Source organism: Phoxinus phoxinus (assembly GCF_949152265.1).
Source record: "Phoxinus phoxinus genome assembly, chromosome: 19".
NCBI classification, from domain to species: domain Eukaryota; kingdom Metazoa; phylum Chordata; class Actinopteri; order Cypriniformes; family Leuciscidae; genus Phoxinus; species Phoxinus phoxinus.
In genome coordinates this window covers 21,737,228-21,759,260 of record NC_136894.1, presented here as the reverse complement: position 1 = coordinate 21,759,260, position 22,033 = coordinate 21,737,228, and the positions used below count along the sequence as shown (strand labels likewise).

The 22,033-nt window shown below is 37.5% G+C and overlaps 1 protein-coding gene across 5 annotated transcripts in view; it reads right to left on the bottom strand.

Moving 5' to 3' along the window:
- The window catches only part of igf2bp3 (insulin-like growth factor 2 mRNA binding protein 3), a 31,405-nt gene that overhangs the window by 3,570 nt on the left and 5,802 nt on the right, over positions 1-22,033 (bottom strand). For 2 of the 5 annotated variants that reach the window (XM_079590180.1, XM_079590182.1), the window contains 11 exons: positions 19,328-19,376; positions 11,850-11,901; positions 11,680-11,743; positions 10,391-10,669; positions 9,526-9,660; positions 8,240-8,362; positions 7,232-7,367; positions 7,006-7,140; positions 4,766-4,888; positions 4,545-4,619; positions 4,316-4,447 (listed from right to left, as the gene is read on the bottom strand). In XM_079590180.1, coding sequence (XP_079446306.1) covers positions 4,316-4,447; positions 4,545-4,619; positions 4,766-4,888; positions 7,006-7,140; positions 7,232-7,367; positions 8,240-8,362; positions 9,526-9,660; positions 10,391-10,669; positions 11,680-11,743; positions 11,850-11,901; positions 19,328-19,376 — 1,303 coding nt within the window. Of the gene's footprint in view, positions 1-4,315; positions 4,448-4,544; positions 4,620-4,765; positions 4,889-5,678; positions 5,748-7,005; positions 7,141-7,231; positions 7,368-8,239; positions 8,363-9,525; positions 9,661-10,390; positions 10,670-11,679; positions 11,744-11,849; positions 11,902-19,327; positions 19,377-22,033 lie in introns of all 5 variants that reach the window. The other 3 variants (XM_079590178.1, XM_079590179.1, XM_079590181.1) reach the window with 3 other exon arrangements.

The window sequence follows — 22,033 nt, the reverse complement described above, 5'->3', positions numbered from 1 at the left end:
GTTATGGGGGCATATTCATAAATAGTGTTTTTGTGCCTCTTAACAGACACAATGCAATTAAAATGTCTGTCCAACATGAACAGGGTCCTTAATGGCTAAGTTGCTAAACGCATCTTGTTGTCATCTGTTTAAATTCACCTAAATAGTGTTTTAGACGGATAGCTGTAGTCTCCCGCTGAAGTCCCAGGGGAACTCCTGTTGTAGCCGGAAAAAGGTAAATAGCAGCGTGCAGGTGGGAGGAGCGTCGTGTGTGTGAAGAGTGATGATCGGAGTTGCTCACAAATGAAGAAGAAATTGTTCGTAACGTAACTATGGAGAATATAGAAGATTTTGAACACATGGAAGAGGCTTTTGAGTTTGATGGTCGTCCTTATTTATTAGAACCCGAGTATACAGACGAAGAACTAGACTCACATTCTTCACACAAACAACCGGCTACAACGAGAGTTCCCACGGGACTTCAGCGCGAGACTACAGCTAGCCGTCTAAAACACTATTTAGGTGAATTTAAACAATGGCTAAGTTGCTAAACGCATCTTGTTGTCATCTAAGGACCCTGTTCTTGTTGGACAGACATTTTAATTGCATTTTGTGTCTGTTAAGAGGCACAAAAACAATATGAATATGCCCCCATAACTGCCGTTTTAGCTGAGTGGGAGCTCTGGGCATTAGCGGTAGCAGCTCCATGTTGCAAGCACCAATCCGGTTTGTCTTTTTCTTTCTATAGACAGTACTCAAAGATATAACGATCAAGATTAACTTAAAAATTGCCCGCAGTTCTCCTTTAAGCCTAATTGCTCCACTAAGGTGTCGGCCATCTTGAAAAATGGCCGCCATCTTGAAATTTCAAGTGGCTCAGACAATTTTCTTGTCAAGTGACCCGTGGAGACTGCTCATGCCAATTTTCACGCTTGTATCATAAACTGAACGATTATTTCACTTAGCCGCTCCACTATTGTAGCAACTCACAATGTAAGAACTGCACATAATGTAATCATTTTCTCAAAATGTAATAATTTTTACATTGAGAAATATATTACGTTATAAACTCACCGAAAACGGTCGTCATAATTGTAATAGCTTTTGAAACAAATGTTAGTATCCTTACAGTACATAAAAAAATAATAATCTAAATCCAGTCTTGCAAAAGCAACATTTAAATATTCATGCAATTATTATATTTTTATTAAACAAAGCATTGGTATTCAGTTAGAGTACATCTAAATCCAGTCTTAACCTGCCAACAAAATCCACCAGATTACTGATACTACTATTATTACTACTTCTATACACAAGGTATACATACTGTTAAATGAGGGTTATATACCAACAACACTATGTACAAATGTTGTATAAAAAATAATAAAAAATAAAAACTATCAATATAGTAATGAGGTGTGTGTGATAGATCACGTTATTTGCTTCAGCCAACGGCAGCATGTTAAGCAAACAGTGTACATATACATCAGAGGGCATGTTGAAAAACAGTACAACTTACAATCATGTACAGTGGTTATAAAAAGTCCACACATTCCTGCTAAATCTGTTTGGTTTTGTGATGTAAAATATTAATAAAATCAGAACTTTCACCTACTACTAGAAGTAGTAGTAGTATCATTAATCTGGTGGACTTTGTAGGGAGGTTAAGATTGGATTTAGATTTTTAAAATGTACCGTAAAGGAATACCAACGCTTTAATAAAAATATAATACTAATAATAAAAATTAAATAAATAAATTGCATGAATATTTAAATCTGTTGCATTTCGCAGGTAGTTTCAGACTGCATTTAGATTTGTAAAAATGAACTGTAAAGAAATACCGGTACTAACATGTTTTGTTTTTTAAAAGCCATTAGAATTGTGACAATGTTTATAAATAAATGTTTGAGAAATAACTTCTCATAATGTAAAAAATATATATATTGTATAATACATTTTTTTTAAAAAGAAATTACTACATTACGAACATTTTATTACAATAATGCAACTTTACATTATGTGAAGTTTTACCATTGAGTTTAATTATTATCAATACATACTATAAGAAAGTTAATAGAAAAACCATATTTCTAAAATTACAAATCTAAAACCCATGGAATTATTTGTTTGACAACCATGTTAAGCTTCTTTTTGCTCAGACCAGGTGCAGTGTCTGATTTTAGGTCAGAATGTCCACTCTGTGTCCAACCAGTTAAATCAGAAGACCTAACAGTGTGAACACCGAGTGTGTATCCGAAGGAGTTGTGTTACAGTATATGTATCTAAATATCCAAGGTGCTTGTGACAGTCTAGTGTCCCCACTCCCATCACTATACTGGGGCATTTGGACCCACACAGACCACAGGGTGAGCACCCCCTGCTGGCCTCACTAACACCACTTCCAGCCGCAACCTGGTTTTCCCAGGAGGTCTCCCATCCAGGTACTGACCAGGCTCAGCCCCTGCTTAGCTTCAGTGGGCAACAAGTCTTGGGCTACAAAGTACAATTCATACATAAAATATATATTTTCTGATAACTGATATGCTTTTAAAGGGATATTCTACACAATGCCCATAAATTAGAATCATAAGTATTTTAAAGGGGACCTATTATGCAAAATTCATTTTTATTCCCCATTCATATGAAACCACGTCTTAAACTACGTTCACACTGCAAGCCTTAGTGCTCAATTACGATTTATTGCTCAGATCGTTTTTTTAATGTATAGTATAGTTATTGTATAGTTGTTCACATTGTCATTTTAAATGTGGCCAATATCAGATTCCAGTGTGAACAGATCATGGTCCTGGACTGATCTGCATGCGCAAAATAACAATGAAAAGACGACATGCAGCTCTGTCATACGGAAGTAAACACGGAGGACATTAAAGTACGCAATTAAGCGTTTATTTATAGCGTGATATGCCATGGAGGCCAGCAAATTTATGTGCAGGCAATATATACAAATAAAAACTGAGATGTGAAATCAAAAAGAGCAGAATTTTTTATATTTATGATACGAGCCCTCATGATTTGCTTGTATATAAAGCTGTTGCTGTAATACCGGTAACGTTACTTATAAGTTCAGAGACATCACTGTCCTTTCACAGACTACCTTGAGCAAATGTCTTGATAACTTCGAGTATGCAAAATCGTTGAAGTTGCTCCTATGAGTGCAGAATTGTTACGAATATTGCTCTAGACGAGTGTTGTCAAAAATACAGACTTACCAAGTCACACAAAATGCGTTTACGATTCCAGGCTCAGTGTAATTTTTTTTTAATTTTCAGCACTGACTTGGTACCGAAGTCGGTACTTTCGACGACGACGACTCTAGAGTGACAAAAGTAGCATGAACTCCGATGACCACTCAGACTGATGTTGCATTGCAACTACATTTAGATGTGACCCAAATAGGAATTTAAATTTTAGATTCCATGTGGTTTGTGCTGTTCACACTGTCATATGACAAGAACAGATCTGAGTCACATGAGAAAAAAAAAAAAAAAAAAAAAAAAAAGTCTGATTTGGGCCACATTTACCTGCTATCTGAACGTAGCCAAAAGGAGCCGTTCAGGAATGTACTCTAATGTGACGTCACATTAGAAGAGGCCCCACCCATGACTGACGATGGAATCTTATACAAGCTGATTATTTTTCAGGCTAGACCAGAAGTCCTAAGTAAGTTGATTCTTGGGATTTCTATGGGAACTGGAGCTTCTAACTTTAGCTGCACTGACGAAGTGACTTTTTATTTAGAAGGTGGGACGTATACTGCCATATTGTGCATTTCAGTTTCTCCCATTCATAAGTAATAGGAGTGCACCATCTTTGTATATCTATACGGTAGTCTTTGACAAAGTCCGCCATGTTATCTCCTTGTCAGCGCAAGAGCATTTAACAGCAGCATTCAAGTAAGAAATTCATTATTATTAAAGTTACTAAAGTTAATCAATAAAGAGTAGTGAGTGATTCAGTTTTTTCTCTTGTTGTTGGATTCATATTAACATCATACACAGCAGAAGGTATTGTATATTACGCTGCATTCACTAATACACCGATTTAGAATACACATGTAATTTCTTTCCCTGACATTTATGTTCACATAAGCTTAGAATGGTCAGAAGCTTAGTGGTGGTGACGTTGAAGTCGTGGGACATTTTTGAAGTGGTAAAATTTACCCGAGCTTGACAAATCATTCCTCAAATGTTTTACATCCCCCTCATTATAATTGCACAAAAATTCATTTTAAATGAGCCAGCTATGACCATTGAATGCTGGGAATACGTATAAAAGAACGTATTGAAAACGTATAAAAGAAAAGTGCCCGTTTACCGTTTTGCCTCCTTTGCCAATGACTCTGCCAGCGGCGAATGATGGCACTTTTATGTGAGCCTCTAATTTAACCTCCTCCTTCGGTCCAAAAAAGTTCTCCTCTTTTAACTTCCCAAATATACGTCCCTGAGCCTAAAAAAACAGCAGAGAATCAATGCATGAATACACAATCAAATGACTGTAATGTTCAAGCAATTAATTGATTCATAAATCATCAAAACATTTTTACCTTGAACTGTGCCTCTGGTGGTCCAGTAATAATGACCATCCTTTGCTTGGCATCAACTTCATCAGCAGGTGCAATCTATTGAAGACAAAAATGACAGATCTTAAACTTTAATACTGCAATAGCATGGCAAAAATAACAAATCCTACTCATAACTATTAAGTTTAACAAACAGGATTAGAATGGAAGACAAAAGGTCACAAGACATTCTTGCGGTCACTCACTTTGATTGACGCACCAGCAAAGCGACTGAGCTGTTTAATGTGCTGGCCCTGCTTGCCGATAATAGCACCGACTGCCAGGGCAGGAATGAAGAGGTGCACGGTTTCGGACTCCATCTGTGCCTGCTGACACAAATGCACTCATGAGTTATGATCACACATTTAACACAAAATAAATCTGCTTTTATGCGAGACGCATCAAGAGAATATGCCACAAGACAACAAACAACGTCCTAAGGAAAACATTCACTCACACAGTCAATTAACTAGTCAACTAACATGACGAATGAAGACTTGATCTTTCGACTTCACCCTGCTTGAAAAACATACTAATTCGTAACTTGTCCATCCCACACCAAAAGCAACATATATTCAAAGCAGCCAGCAGATATCATTCTGATATCATCCTGATGTAAAGAGATATTAATACTCGGCCTATTCAGCAACCAGAAAATCTACTCACCAAGTTATAGAGATACAACTATTTAACGGTTGCAACTCCATTCACATGAATAGTTTTTTATTAAAATGCACAGCAGTCATACATATGTAGATGAGCAAACATTCAACGTGAGAACCATTCAGAAAAGTCAAGGGGTGAAAAATAAATCCCCAATAAGCCAATATATTACACACCTGTGCATTTCATTCTATTTTTTGGGTTAGTCCAACTCCATGTTATTCATGCCCTTTCAAACTTGACAACGTTCATTCCCATCCATCACAAACACAACTTTAGGACTAGCACGTGTTAAACATCTGACCCGCAGTTTTTCAGCATTTCTGTTAGCTGTGGAGGCTGAGCGACGTCCCCGGGGCAGCAACTAATCAGGGAGCAGACATTTGTCCCTTCAGCAAATCCAGTAGCGAGCAGCCAAGCCATGCAGTGCATGGTGGGTAATAAATAAAAACTTACAGAAAAGGCTGTGCTGCTGGAGGAGAGCGTAGAGGCCCAAAACGGCACCTCACTCCCAAACACGCTGCACTAAGGAAGAAACATACACATTAACATGCACACTCCCACACACACACTATACAGCCATGACCAAAATTATTGGCAGTGGCATAACTTGTTACGCAAAGTTTGTCACCTTCTTCAGAGCCTCACTCTGGCATGCTGGATATCAGCTTCTGGGCCAAAACCTGACAGATCCAAAATGTCTATGTAACGATCTTCAAGCCACTTCATTACAACTCTTGTCTTCTTGCTCAAACATGCTGCAAAATGCACAGATTTGCTTCTACCAAATTCCTTCTGGATCATTGGGAGAAGTTGCTCTTGCAAGGACATTTTGATTCTATTCTTTATTCATGGCAGTGTTTTTGCGCATAATTGTGAGAGAGCACACTTCCTTGGATGAAAAGCAACCCCACCCATGGATGGTTTCAGGATGCTTCACTGTTGGCACAACACAACAGGACTCATGGCTTCTTTTCTGCCCTTCTTGACATTGACCAAAAGTCTTCGCCCTGACTGTGCGTGCAGATACACTGCCAATATTGAGAAAGCTCTGCACTGGTGGTGCTGTCTAGTACTTGTTCACACTTTCCCATGTACTGATGATATTAGTGAAATTTTGTCATTTTGTGCCAGGGCCAAAAAAATATATACAAATAATGAAATTTGGGGTTTGTGATAGTACATTTTTGGGCCAATGAGGCTTTTGCAATTATTTAAAATGCACATGATCACTGCACAATAATCTAGAAAATTCGAATCAACACCACAACAACTGAAGCAGTAAACTAAGCAAAACTATTTGTGTCACTGCCAATTTTGTCCACGGCTGTAGGCGCCAACTTTACATTTTGCCGTTGCATACGTAGATAAGTGTTGTCAAAAGTACCGACTTCAGAACCAAGTCGGTACTGAAATGTAAAATATTTGACGCTATGAGCGCTGTTGAGCAGAATCGTAAACACCTCTTATTGCCCATTGTGTTCACACGCTTATCTAATATGTCTGTGATTGGTGTATATTTACATGTTTTTGAAGTGCTGATCATTGTAGCCAATGACGAAAATCTTTACAGAGCGCTCACACAGATATACAAGGGGGGCGTTTGAAAGCAGGCGTAGACAGCGGTTCGCTGCTCAACAGCACTCAAAGGGTCACACTTTTAAAAAAATTCAGTACCGACTTCAGTACTTTTGACAACACTATACGTACATTAACACGCAAGTGTACACCAAACATACATCTCTCTCACACACACAAACACAATGATATCTAATTTTGTTACCCCAAAAGATTGATAGCCAGCTTGAGCCCCAGCCGGAGGTCCTGATACCACAGAGGGGGACATCCCTCCACCCGCTGCACCGGGAAAAAGACCCAACGCGTTTAGATTGAGCCCTGGAATCAGGTTAGATTGTAGCTAGAGGGAAAAAAGGGCAGATATTTTTGTTGTTGTGCTGTATGCAATCTCAGATGAAAATTAATCCATAATGTTATCATTGCAGACTTACATGCATGGCGGCTACGTCATTCTCGTAGGACTCACGGATTTTCTTCATGACTTCTTCTTCTGCTTTTGAGCAAGCATCTAATGTACCCTTAACAGTAATCGTGCGCTCTGGGTTATACAAGGTCAGATCCTGCAGACTGGGATTGGAGGGATATGAAAAGAAAGAGAGATGAAGTAGCTCTGTTAATACAAATACATGCTAAATATTACATATACATTTTTTTATGTAATATGTACATATATATAGAAAAAGAAAAAGTATCAATATTGCAGAGGCTTAAGTTAAATTAGAAATAAAATAAAGTACAAATGCACAATTACTGGGGAAAAAACGAATTAAAATGAATACTGAAAAAAATATAAAAGAAAAGCCAATTAAAAATATCAATAAATCCTATAATAGGATCTAATTAATACTAAAAGAACACTAAAGATAACCAGTAGAAGCAAAGCGAAAACACACCAAGTTAAGTCCTTTGGTAAAGTGGCATAGACGGAGTCATCAACCTTAGACGTGTGCCAAAAGAGGCAACCAGTCACACGCGAGTGATAAAAGTGAGAAAGAGGCATAATTTAGTAATATATAATTATATATTTAAAAAAAAGGAAAAGTTAAATTCCCTCGCATTTGAAGGTCAAACTACCACTTGAAGTAACAGTCCTCACTATGCAGCCTACATTATTTAGTAATATGCTGGATGGAAACCAAACACTCCAACTGAACTGTGCAGCATGGATAAACCCACTGGACAAGTTAAATGCATATTCAGAGGCGCACAGTGTAAATCAGAGCGTTGCCTTGAGCAAAGTTTTAAAACGATCTCTGCAGAATAAGTGACATCTTCGGAAATTGGTATGGTAACGAATATTCAACCCAGTGTACATTATTTATTCATGTCATGGTGCATGCTGGGAAACATAACCCAGCAAACAGTTAAGAAAAAAATAAATAAAATTTGCACATTGCTGATCTCAAAGTATAAAAAAAAAACACAAAAAAAGTACTTACGGTGAGATTGTGATCTTTGTGTCAGTATCTTGTTCAATTTTCTTAAGGTTGCGTCCCTCCTTTCCAATCAGACGGCCGACAAAATTATTATGAGCCAGAATCTTTAGAGGGATTTCTTCAGTGCTGTGTATATGAAGGGTATAATGGGTTTAATGTGACTAAATGTGCAACATTGAGTGTCATGCATAGTTCACACTACACAACTTGAAAAGTCGGCAGATCGCTGTGCTGTTTCGACTACATGACTTGCTCTGGAGTCTTGAAGTCATTGTGGTGTTCACACTACGTAAATGATCTGCAGGGGGTTAACAACAGTCACCCAACGACCCTATCCGGTCCCCAAACCACGTTTTGTCACGAAAACACACGCGAGAAGTGGAATGCGAAATAACGCTAAATAATTGTTGTCTATTTGAAAATGGACGGGGGGACAAAACTGGCCAGACAAAAAAAAAAAAAGCGTTGGTTGCGCAATGATCTGTTCAAAACCCCCCCCCCCCCCCCCAAAAAAAAAGAATATGGGTGAAAGGATGGACGCAGGCAGGAATGATTGTCTGTCAGAGAGAGTTTATAATGAAACATGTTTATAATGAAAAAGCAGCTGCCTGCTAGTGTTGTGGTTAGGTAACGATAGTTACAAATGCAAAAGGCTTGTGTGTGTAATGTGATAAGCTGATCATTGGCTGTTGCTCGTCGCGACATGTGACACCACAGGCTATCGAGTCGGCCGACAGCTCCAGATATTTAGCATGCTATATATTTGTCTGCCGTCGGCGAGGTGTCAGTGAGCGTTTTTGATGCGTCATTTAGTATTTCACACAAAGATTGGCGAGCGCGGATCACCCACAGATTTGCACGCGATAACAGCCCGAGCTGTCGGCGAGCTCGTTAACTTGCAAATTGGGCTAAAATCCTGTAGTGTGAACTAGGCATCAATGACTATAGTTGTGTCCCACATGATACACTATACACAATGTACTTTACACGGTTAAGTATATAGTGCATGAGTATGAATTCTACATGGATATTTTATCATTCAATATTGGAGTCTGATAGTGGATGCAATTAAAACTTTTCTGTCAATTTAGTGCATCATCCGGGGATTTAAAGTGCACTTTTGGGAATTTTCAGTGAGAACTACTCACGTCATAGAAACGTAATCGAATAGTGCACAAGTACGCAAATTGGGACACACCTCCCGTCTGGGAAGTTTGTGTAACAGTGTTGTATGACATACAAAGAGGGATCAACAGAAACAGTAAGACAGGTTTTGTGTATCATCTCACATTTTAGTGTCAATTGCCTCTTTCTGCATGATCTCCATGATGTTTCGACAGGCAGAACTGCATCCCTCAGGAGTGGAGTGAACAGTGATGGGCTTCTCTGCGGCCCCTGCATTCTCCTTACGATGGATATCAATCCTGTGCGCACATACACAATATGTTATCAACTTGTTTTAGCAGTCTGACCAATGCTGGGTTCCCATCCCAAATGCAAGGATGTATTAAATAGACCGAAGGTGACTGTTAAAGACACTCATAATGTTACAAAAGATATCCATAAAAATAAATAAAAAAAAAAGTTATTTTGAACTTCCATTCAAAAGAATACTGAAAAGTCTCACGATTTCCACCAAAAAGTAGTTAAACCTTTTTCAACGTTGATAAGAAATGTTACTTGAGTACAGCATATTATAATGATTTCTGAAGGATCATGTGGCACGATTTTTATACTTTATGCATCTGCGTCTTTAATGCATCAATTTGGAAAGCGATTTATAATTTTATTAATAAATACATTGATTTATTTAATCAAATTCTTCAATCATCGAGAATACAACTTTGATCAGTGAAATCAACTACGAATAATAATAATAATAATAATAATAATTAACCAGAATAATCTGCACAGATCAAACTTAAAATTGGTCATCTGTGCGCCACCAGTCACTGCACAATTAGATATCATCAAACCTTGCTTTTCAACAGAGATTGGTTTGCTCTTTGTTGCTTCATTAAATCCAATTGAAAAATGTTGATAAACTGGTATATAGAGCAAATAGGCTCAGTGCTGAGTGTAAATGTTAATATGTGGTGCTTGTGCGCATTGTGAAACGGGACGTTTACAAGTACGTACACAGAGTATTCTTACTTTGAGTGAGTCTGCTTAGTTATGTTGCGGATGGTAGCACCTTCCTTGCCAATAATAGCTCCTACAAACTGGGTGGGCACCAACATGCGTAGAGGCACGTCTGACTGTAGTTTAGGTCTCGCGCCCAGATTGGGAGAGCCTTGACGAGGCGGTCCGCGTGAGTTGAAACCTCTCCTGCCGCCAACGGCAGGGGTATCTGCTGTAGCCGTCTCATCTGGGATATAGGAAACCTTCAGTGCGTAGTTCTCCATAAGGAAGCCATTTAATTTGTCCATTGCTCTGGAAAAGGGAGCGCAGAAGAATGAGAAACAACTTACTAACGTGAACAGATCTTTTTATTTAAGAACTAATTTTTTTAAAAATCATGTTGTATTTAGAAGTTATATTTCAATGAAAGGACCAAAGCCATGATGGATGAACAAAGCTACTTTTATACACAAACATCTCACTTTTATGTGTGGGATATTATGCTTAGTTAAATAAATAAACTTGGCCTCATTAATGAATGCAATTCTGCATTTCAGCAAAATCTTGATTACATTATTGCATAAACACGTTTGAAAATGTAAAATGACAAGTTTTTGGTTTAACTACACCTTGAAACAGATTGGCTCTAGCGGAGTTGGAACAAATTAAAATAGTACAAGTATAAAAACAATTGCTGAAAATAAGATGAGCCTCATTTATAAATACATAATAAAATTGTTGCACAATTTGTCACAATTCAATGCAACCGTTTAAACAAAAATAGTTTTAATGAACATTCCATGAATGAAGCCCAATGTTTTGTTTGTTCAATATTGGCCATTTTCGGGGCATAGCCCTGGCGACTGAGACAAAGGGCATGAAATCCATCTCTGCTTTTCAGCTTCCCTCTCAAACAGGACACATGTAAAACGTATGCCCTTCAACTCCCCATCGGTTTCGCTTAAGGCTTAGACATGTGATGCCAGAGCCCTTTAAAGCCACCAAATCTTTCATTGACATCCACTAGCGGATGGTAACAGGAACTCCCTATTGTGCGCAAACAATTGCAGAAGATTCTTTTATCCAACCCTTTCCATTCATTTACCAGAGGCTTCTTCACCAACCCCTGTGACCGCTCTGCAGTTCTACTAATCAAACAGTAGGTGGCACTGAATGAGTTATTATAATTGCTGAATAAATCCCAATAGCAGTGCATGTGTAACCGACAGTCTCACATTTCACTGCGAGACGTGGGACATAGACGCTCTGGAGGGGGTGGGGTGGTGACCGAGTCGGCCGAATCCGAGGCAGATGATACTCACTCTCTGGCTTGGTCCTTGGCGGCATATCGCACATTGACTACAGCAGTCTCCGTGTCAGTGTTGACTGAAGATGGAATAGAAAGGAGGAAGACAGAAGGGGAGAGAATTAACTAATCTTTTAATATATAGATTACTGCTTAAGTGACAATCTGCTGAGGAGCACATTCTACCTTGTTCACAGCTCTCCACTGTGCCGTACTGGGCTAACAACCCGTCCAAAACCTGTTGGTGAAGACAAGCAACAAACCTTCAGAATAAGATTAATGGTGTAAGAGACTGGAGGTAGAACTCAAAGAAATTGCCAAATAGTCCAAGTAATGGGGTCAAAAACATTGAAGGGTGTAAGTTAACAGTTGACCCAAAAAACATTTACTCACCCTCATGTTGATCCAAACCGGCATGACTTTTTCTTCGGTGTCAGAAGAAATGGTTGTTTCTGAACCAAATTATTTTTTTAAACAAAAACAAAAAAAAGCCATTAGCTTTTGAGTTTGCTCAGAAGAAAGTCACACAGGTTTGGAACGAATGAGGGAGTGTAAATGACAACATACATTTTTCTTCAATATACATAGTCACTGCAGTCAATGAAACAAAAGTAACAATAGATCTTTACACCCACACGGATCAATTGTTCACAATTCGATCTATAACATGCATTCTGAAAATAAACGGTGATTTTTCATTTCATGTTGACTTTAAGCAGTTTGCCTCTTAATGATTTGGATCTTGAAGGGGTATTGACCAAAGATTTGAACTCAAAAGCACACTTAGCTTTTGTGGAATCTTATACTTTAAAAACAGGATATCCTCTCCAAATAAATAAAGCACTGTTTTACACCTCATTTGTCAGTTCCTCGCTTCCACCACCCCTGCTCTTTAGGAGGCGTGCAGGCGAACACTGAACATGGGTAAAAGGAAGCCTACAGGCTTTCACACACACCAGCCCCCTATACGTCACACATATTAAATGGCCCAAACCCCCCCACCCAACCACCGCCACTTCCCTTCTCCATTCAAAGCAGTCCTATTGGTTGGCGTGTGCATTACTATGGAATTCCCAGCAGCCATTGTGCATCTCTAGTCATTGGCTACATAACCAGTCAATCATTGAGTCCAGGCCAATAAGACGAAGCTTCCTTCAGTCGGGTGAAAGAGGAAGGGGGTGTGGTTGGCTTTCAGACAACAAGCAGTGAGGGGAAAGGTGGGGGGTGGTGGGGGTTGATCTACACATTCTGGGCGTCCACACATGGAGCAGGCCTGTAGCCAGACGGGGCAGCAGGTAAAAATTCAGCCCCGGCTAAGCTCGCCTGAGCCTGGTCACACAGCAAAATGCACATCCCCAAAGCTACGCCATCACAGATAACACACACACACCAAGATTTCAACATGTGCCCACAGTAACAAGACAATACACATACCTTCTAAATGAACACAAATGGCAGGTCAAACTCAAAGAAAAGCAAAGGGACAGATTAAATAACTAAATCTCACTTAAGTAGGTACTTGACATTTTTGCAGCCTGACATCATGTGACTGCGGATTCATTTTGAGCTGAAATAAGAGAAGGAAATTTAATGCACTATAAATTAAGTATGTTTATTTGCAAGTGCATGGGAAACGAAACAATTAGACAAGGTCCAATTTTTTTGTTAACTTTTGGTTCATGCCAAGTTGATGCACCCAATTCAAATACAGCATATACAACTAAAGGCTTGTGATTTTAAATATAGTACAAACAAAATTGTCTCAAATCATTTATTGAGATGTACTGCTGAAAAAGTACTCTTTTTTTTTTTTTTTTTTTTTTTTTTTTTGTACTTTTAAAATAAAATGCCTTTATTCAGCCAGGATAATTAAATTGATCAAGTGATAGTAAAGACAAATGTATACACATTTCAAACGATTTAAAAAGAGTTTCTTCTTCAGTAACATAATTAGCATATAAAATACATTTCTGAAGGATCATGGGACAATGTGGACTGAATGTTTGTCAAAAACTCAGCTTTGCCACTAGAGAAATTAAGTACATTTTAAATAATATTAAAATAGAAAAGTTATTTAAAAATGTTGCACAATATTACTGTATTTCGTTTAAATAAATGTAGCCTTGGTGAGCATAAGAGAATAAATTTTTTTAAAAAGTAACTTTTGAACAGTACGCTAAAATAATGATGACTCTTCCTATCTAGCTTTCTTTCACAAATGGACTACAGGCTAAAATAAAATAAAAAAGTGAGCCTTTATAATTTACTTTTAATCTGCCAAACTGAGAGGCTAATTCACCATGGGTTCCCTCTGGAATTTTCTATGGCTTTTTAGCATAGCGTTTTGTTTTTTTTCTTCAGAAAAAAAAAAGGTCTGTGATAAACACCACTTTAAAAGACTCATGCTTTGTTCTAAAACAAATGACAATCATACTTCACAAAGTGACTTTTAAAGTATTTACTACATATTAGATTTTTTTCTATACTACATTTCTTGCCGTATAAGAAATTAACACATAGGAAATTACAACATATGGATTTACAATGGTTCGCTTTGTCAAGCACAGAAACTCACATACTTGTGGCAGTCGTAGCAACTTATAGGACAAAACGTGAAGGTATCTACAAGTCTTAAAGTCACTGGAAATTCCCAAGGATGCCCATGGTTCAAATGATCATTGTCTTCCGGGTTAATGGACTACAAACAGATTAGTATTATCCAGCAACAGAGCTTACCGCCACAGGGCAAAACCTGAGTAGACATGATTCATCAGATGGATCATAAATACTTCAGCAGAATTCTGTTGCGGAAAACATGAACAGCCTTATAGTATATCAGAATAACGCAAATTTTACAGAAGAAGTTTTATTTTGATATTTTATATACACGTTTAACATTAAAGGTGATATTTACAGTGCTAACAGCGCGAGTATTGATCCTCCCCCAAGAATAAATGGATTATTCTTATATCTATTTGTAAGGGTGTCACGATTTCGATTTTAAATCGAAATCGATCGAAATTAAGTCACAATTTCGATCATCGAATTAAAAAATTAAATCGTCGATGCTGCCACGCCCCCATGTCACGTTCGGTCGGCTTGTCAAGCAGAAAAAAACACGCGTGTTGAAATGCTGCGAGTCAACCTCCTCTGGATGGCGCACACCCGACAAGAAGCGCCGCGTCTATGACAACTCGAGGTATCGCCATATCGCACACACCGGAGGAGAAGCGCCGCGTCTTTGACAACTCGAGGTATCGCCATATCGCACACACCGGAGGAGAAGCGCCGCGTCGCGTCTGTGACAACTCGAGGTATCGAACACCGGACGCGCACTTTCATGTTTATGGCCTGCAATATTATGTTTAAGGACATTATGGAATTAAGATCATGTCTATGTTATGAGGCTACTGTACAACGTTGCTTAGTCTGCACTTTATCTCAGAGAGCGTCCGTTAACTGAATGTATCCTGAAAATCTGATAACATCAGCAATTTTCATTCAACCAGCTGATTTCTGTAAATGAATGTAAAACATATATATTGCAGCAAGTAATAACGACGATTTGACACAAATAAATGTATATAAAATCTATTAATTTAAAATAAATGTAATATAAAACTATGTGAATGGCGCTCTCTGGCGCGGCAGGATTAATTTTGAACAAGGTCTTGAGCCATTGCTGGCGTCGCGGACAGACGCCGAATGGCGCCGCCGGTGTGTGTGTGTGTGTGTGTGTACACTCTCAGAGAATAAAGTGTTAAAATTTTAAGTGGCTCTGCGCGACGCATAGATGTATCTGTTAAACTGTTTGTCTGTTTGTTTGTTTGTTTTGTTGTGAACTTGAATGTCATCTTCTCTGAAGAAGACTGCAGTTACAAAAGAGAAACTAGATCGCAGGTTATTTTGCTTAAGTTTCCAATTGACTGAAGATATAAGTATTGTTAAATTATGTTCTTAATACATTTTTTAAATTTGACAGTGGTAGCCTACATTGTGAACAAAGGTCAGATATTATGCATAAAAGTTTGGTCTAATAATGCAACCTGTGCTTAAAAAAAAAGAAAAAAAAAAGTAAAAACCGAGAATCGAATCGAACTGTGACCTTAGAATCGAAAATGTAATCGAATCGAGGATTTGGAGAATCGTGACACCCCTATCTATTTGCATACTGAATTGTGATTGTAAGAGAAGAAAACCAATCTGTGTGAATATTATCTATTCAGGGAAGACACATTTCATTTTTCACATACGATACGAGGAGGCCACGAGGAGTTGAGTCAAAACACACACACACTTCCAGGTGACAAACTCTGGAAAATATTAATAAATACAAGTTTAATTATAATAATTAAACCGGTTTAATGGTCATAATGTTCTATAACCTTTAAAAACTCGCCTAACTTGAATATGGACCATGGCTATCAACACGAAAAGGTAACAAAGCATGATGTGGCCATTAAAATAGGAGATTTTTTTACACAGCTAGAGTAAGTGCAGATAAATTGCAACTAAATTCAGGGGTAATGATCAACTTTTAAAAGTTGAACTGTTTTGAACTTGACATGGTATTAAAATGAAAGATGCAAGGGAGAGAAAAACAAACAAACTCACTTACACACCAATTAGTTTCTGTTCATAGTCTACACCAGATGCAATTACGTACAACAAAATCAGAGTGTATTGAATATCAAGTGGTTACTAAGTCAAATAATATACAGAATAGTCAGTTCAAGTTTTACAGCCTCTTTTAGGAAACGTTATGCAAAAATATTAAGGTAACAATTGAACAAATTTTAACCCTATAAAGACTACTGTATCAATTTCTAAGGCATCAATTCAGCATGATCACAATTTTTCTGAAACACTTGTTCACAATCTACTACATGCCTTATGATTGATAGTTTATACTTTATCAAGTAAAAGAAAATAAACACCATGTGATGCAAGTGTCGTTTTACAGTGAAATCTTTACAGATTTATATAAAGTATACGCAAGAATAAATTCTTTAAAAACACACTTCAGTTTACTTGATTATTCTTACAACCAACCATGAAAACAAAAAACAAAATTGTATTTAAAGAAAGATACATCAGGCTTTTGTTTTGAGGACCGTTTCTTTGTACTATGTTGAACATTTCAACTTGACAATGTTTTCTGGTAGCATCATAAAAATTAGTCCAACAGAATATATTTACCAGCCAAAGGAACAGGACATGAGTCGAAGGAGGAGCTTCACCTTTCCATAGAAATCCACATGCGAGTCTTGAGTTAGTCAAGATGACTTGGTCAGGTCTTTTTATCCGGGGCTTTCTTTCATAGAGTTTATTATTTTTATATGAATTCCATTCCGGCTGCGTCCCAGAACCCAGAAATAAATATCTTATTAAAAGTTTTCCTTCTGTAAAAGCTATAGTTTAGTTAAAATTTAAATCTCAAAGTGGTCAGTATTCACGGATTCAAGAGCTTGAAGACAAGACATTGAGTCTAATGAAATTATACAGTCTTGACCCTTCTCAATATTTTCCAGAACCAACAGCAACCCTCGAGCCTGAGCTGTGAAGATAGAGCTTCGGTCCAGAAAATATGAATACCAATACCAGTTGATCCCCCACATTACTGTTGCTGCAGATACACTGTTATTGGTCTTTGATCCATCAGGGAATGCAGTTCTATGTAGTGGAAGTGAACCTAAATATCTTAGTAAGACATTATTGGGAAGATATAAAATTACAACTGATATGCACTTTGCATGCATATATATATATATATAACGACTTATATTTTAGCTCAGTCTGAACCTCTGCTTCTTTCCATATAAGTAACTCCATATTCTACGATCATACTACGAGAGCCATAAAAGCCTAATGTATCAATTCAAGTAAAATACTCAAAACATGCTTTTTTTAAAACCTTAATATTTTTGCCTATAGGTGATAAACCATTACATTACAAAACGTAATTTTTCAGACTTATTCCATATGTCAGGCTTTTCAGGCTTTAACTTATATAAACAGAATTCATAATATTGTCTAGGAGCGCTTTAGTAATCATGATCGATACATCTTGATATAGCCTTTAAATCGGTCACAACACTTCATATATTATAGCTTCGGTTTACAATGACTGTCTGCAAACAATCCCAGTAGACTTTATGTACTAATTTTACCTGTAATAAAATATGCAAAAGGCCTGCTACAAACATGCAAACAAGAATAAGTGATGCTAATGATACAAAGTGCAGTGAATATGCAGTAATTATTTTTTACATTTGATTATTCAATTTTGGTATGTCTTGAATGCTTCTGATAAATAGATGTACATGGTGAAAAAAGCAGTGTTTATTTACTTTTTTCTATATTGTTTTAGCTGAGCTCTACTGCTTTTTTTTTCTTTTCATCTTTGTTCTCATTTAGATTCAAATAAAAAAGTACAGTTATTATTAATAAGAATTGGGAAAAGATGCATTATGAAGCGCCGAGAATAATTTTACAATCTAATTATTCTCTAAACCGTAATTGGATAAGGAAGCAAGTGAAGATTCACACCTCTTATATAATAATAATATTATTATCCATGAGCAGGTACACACACATACATACAGCAGTACTATTAAAGCTTATTATATTGAGTTGGCTAGGGGGAAAAAGAAACCACACACACCGAAAGCTCCCCATGTTGCTGACTAAATCTATGATGGAAATCACAGCGAGTCGCCATTTTAATTGTAGTTATTGTCGACTCTAATGTTTCTTTAAATCATTACATTTAATCCAACATCAAACAGGCAATGACCTACTACTGTAATACATTTAAATGAAACTGGTAGTTGAGAAGCCCCCTAACCAGCACCCCCCAAAGCTGGGGAAACCACGCAGTTTTGAATCTGAACTGATTCCTATGATCAGAGCAGTGAGAGCACTTTTGTAGACTTCTGTAAGGCTATATTCAGGTGCGGCCATGTAAACGTGCAAGAATGGAGTGAGAAAGAGGGATACGCAAAACGACCATGTCATGCACACTTTCAAAGGGTCAGTGAGCTCTTGTCTCAAGCTCAGATGAGAAGCAGGAGGGCAAAGAGCAGCGTACTGAGCCGCACACGCGGTCACTTCTACAGATAGTTTGATCTGATAAGTGAAAGACAAGAATAATGGGTTAGTAGGTGTAAAGGGGATTTTTTTTTCAACTGAACATCATATACTTTTACTAGATCTGTTCTAGACTGGCACCCACACTATAAAGCCAGATAATACCCATCCATCTTGTGAGATAACAGCACAAATCAGGGACATTTTAATGCCAAGTATTTTAGATCCAAATCTTTTTTCGAAGTAATTTTTGTAACTCTACATCACATGACGAGGCCTCAAACCTCAAACACAAGTCACACACCTCTAAAACGAACACACACAACAGGCTACTTCCCAAGAAAGCCGTTTGAAACATCTGATTAATATGAAGGATACATATGAAGGATAATTACTTAACACAAGGTCCAAGATGTCAAATTCTAGGACATAACTCAGGAGGACAGGTGGCTTAAATAATAGTGCTGCTGAGGTGTGGTGGGGAGCCAGCAAGTCACAGTATGGCTTCAACACCACACCTCGTATAAGCCCCTTCACCCCAGAGGAGAAAAAATAAAGACAAGAGCGGCACTTACTTCCCACTGCATGTGAGGAGGGATATTCCTGATCTGCAGCTTGCAGCTCCTGGAAAACAAGAGAGGGGTCATTGTAATACAATAAAAATACTAATTTAAACTTGCACTCTGAAATAGGCTTTTTTCCCCTACAAATCAATGTACAGTCAATTTCTATACATTTTCCATTTCTTAGTTGAGACTTTTCACCAGAAGTCCTTCCACTTCCCACTTTGGTTTCCACACAAGTAAATTACTGAAAATTAAAGCTAGATTGTGTCCAATCAAACAGCCTCTCTAACACAACAAACAAAAAATTGGTTTGATCTTCAAAACAAATTAAGATTATTTAAGATATATAATCTCTCATATTTTAGTCACTCATATTTGAGTCATTCTAAAGACTTAAGTAATTCTATCTGTAGACCTGCAAACACCAATTTTATTGCAAATACATGCATTAGCTGTTCCTTCATAACTCAAATAAATGATCTGACTATATGGTACATGTAATTGCAGATTAGGGATCCAGTTAGGGGCAATAGTAGCAAACATAAGTAACTCATCAGACAGGAGGGAAGCAAGCTAGTGGTTTTGTGAGCCATTGATACCAGGATAGCAAAAATACATACTGGAGTTCATCAACTGGAACAAACAACCTGAGATTTGTTGTATTTGGAAACAAAGATACCTAACTGAAACCAGTCTCCTACTACAACGGAGTATGAAATTGGGGTTTATAAATCAAGATAATTGATACAGAAAGGTTGCCCATCATTCTCATGGAACTATGTGAAGGAGGTAATCAGCTAGTTTAGAAAACGGTGAAAGTCCAACGACTTATTAATAGTGTACATATCAGTTGGTTTGCAAGTACATTACAGCGACAGAAAGGGGACAGTTAACCTGTTCAAAAAGGTAGAAAAGGCTCAGGCCTTTTAAAAGGCTTTTTGACTGTTTCCTTTAAAACTCGCTTAATATAGTCACCTTGGAGTCTCCGAAAGTCTTATCAACCATCTCAAAAGTCCCCAGCTTTTCGCAAAGCAGCATGAAAATGTACAAACAAAGGTAAAATCTACAAACTCTTACCAATGTTTTTCCCCCGTTATATGGAATCGTCTGAACACCTTGCCGACTCAATTTAAACACCCCAGTCACGTGAATACTAGTTATTTAACATGTACATGACCAGAGCCAGATGTGCTTCAATCGTAGCCTTCAGTTGTAGATGCAATTGATTTTGCATATCTAGCAGACAGATAAAACCTGACTATACAATGTCATTATGTCTGAGATGTTTGGAATATTGCCACACGCCTCGATTTCACAAACGCTGACATGTAGATAATGTAGGGTGAACTTAAAGGTGTTTTATATAATGGACAAGCTTGATTAAAACATTATACCAGGTCAGGGATCCCCAAATCTTGGCCTAGAGAGAGTTTAGCTCCAACCCTGATCAAACACATCTGAGAAAGCCAAATCAAGGTCTTTAGGATCACTAGAAGAAAAAAAAAAGTTAAATAAAAAGATCACAGATCGTAAGTGTGAGCTCAACTCTGCAGGTTTGTTTAAGAAATTCATAACACCACACCGTCTACAATACCAACTGGTCAGAGACTACAACCAAACCTATTATGAATAAACTATTTTGTCAATAATGTAATGTGTCAGTTAGCTTTTGAGGAAGACAAAAAGGCATCACCTGTAGCAGTCAAGAACCCTGACAGGGTATTTAATGTTTACATTACAACGAGTACAAGTAACAAGACAACTTCGCTACAATCCTAATATAAACTGCACAAATGAATTATTCCATGGAGAAAAAGAAAAAAAAAAGACATTGATGGCCTACACTTTTTCTTCAGATTCATTTAGAAATGACAGCATTTCTCAGATTTATACAGAGCCAGTAAACATGTCAGTCGGCACTGTAAAATCAAAATGTTAATGGTGGTATAAATTTTAAAGACCAGTACTTTTATTTTAATATAGGTTTCAATAATAACATGTATGTTTTGGTGTAGCGATTGTGAAAGATCTATAACTGGCCACTTGACTTTACACGGCTCCAAAGTTCACGGTCTGTATACTTGCGTATTTACACAATAACATTAACAAGAACAGAATGTACAGAGCACATGGGAACAAACAAGCCTCTACCTGAACAGGTAGACACACTCCCTCGCTCAAACACACACACACACATGCGTTTTACACATGTGCATAGACTGGGGCCTAAGTAGTAAGTAATAATAGGGGACTCAGTCATAGGACACTGGTGTTCAAGAAACTGACCCACCATAATAGAGTAATCAATGTCGATGCACATACCGGTAGGTGCTTAAAGCAAACCGTGAGCATCAACAGTTCTGATGGCTTTATAACATCAATGGTTGATCTGGTTTATTTATTTAGTGTATTGTGCTCTAGTTACTGGCTATCGAAATGTCAGCTTTCACCTCCCTAAAAGACAGTAAACCACCACCACAAATTTTTTTTTTTTAAAAGACATCTTGTGTGCAAGTTGTTTTAATGCCAGTGAAAAAACAGATGGAGGATATTGTTTTAACAGCCATATCTTTGCTGCGAAAAAATAAATACATTTTCAAGCTGAATTTAGGAAAAACTAAAAAAAGTGCATATTTTCTCCATTGGCTGTTAAATTTGTTGATTTACAGTAACAAATTTAAATAGCACTACATTACCATCTAAATAATTTTCTTT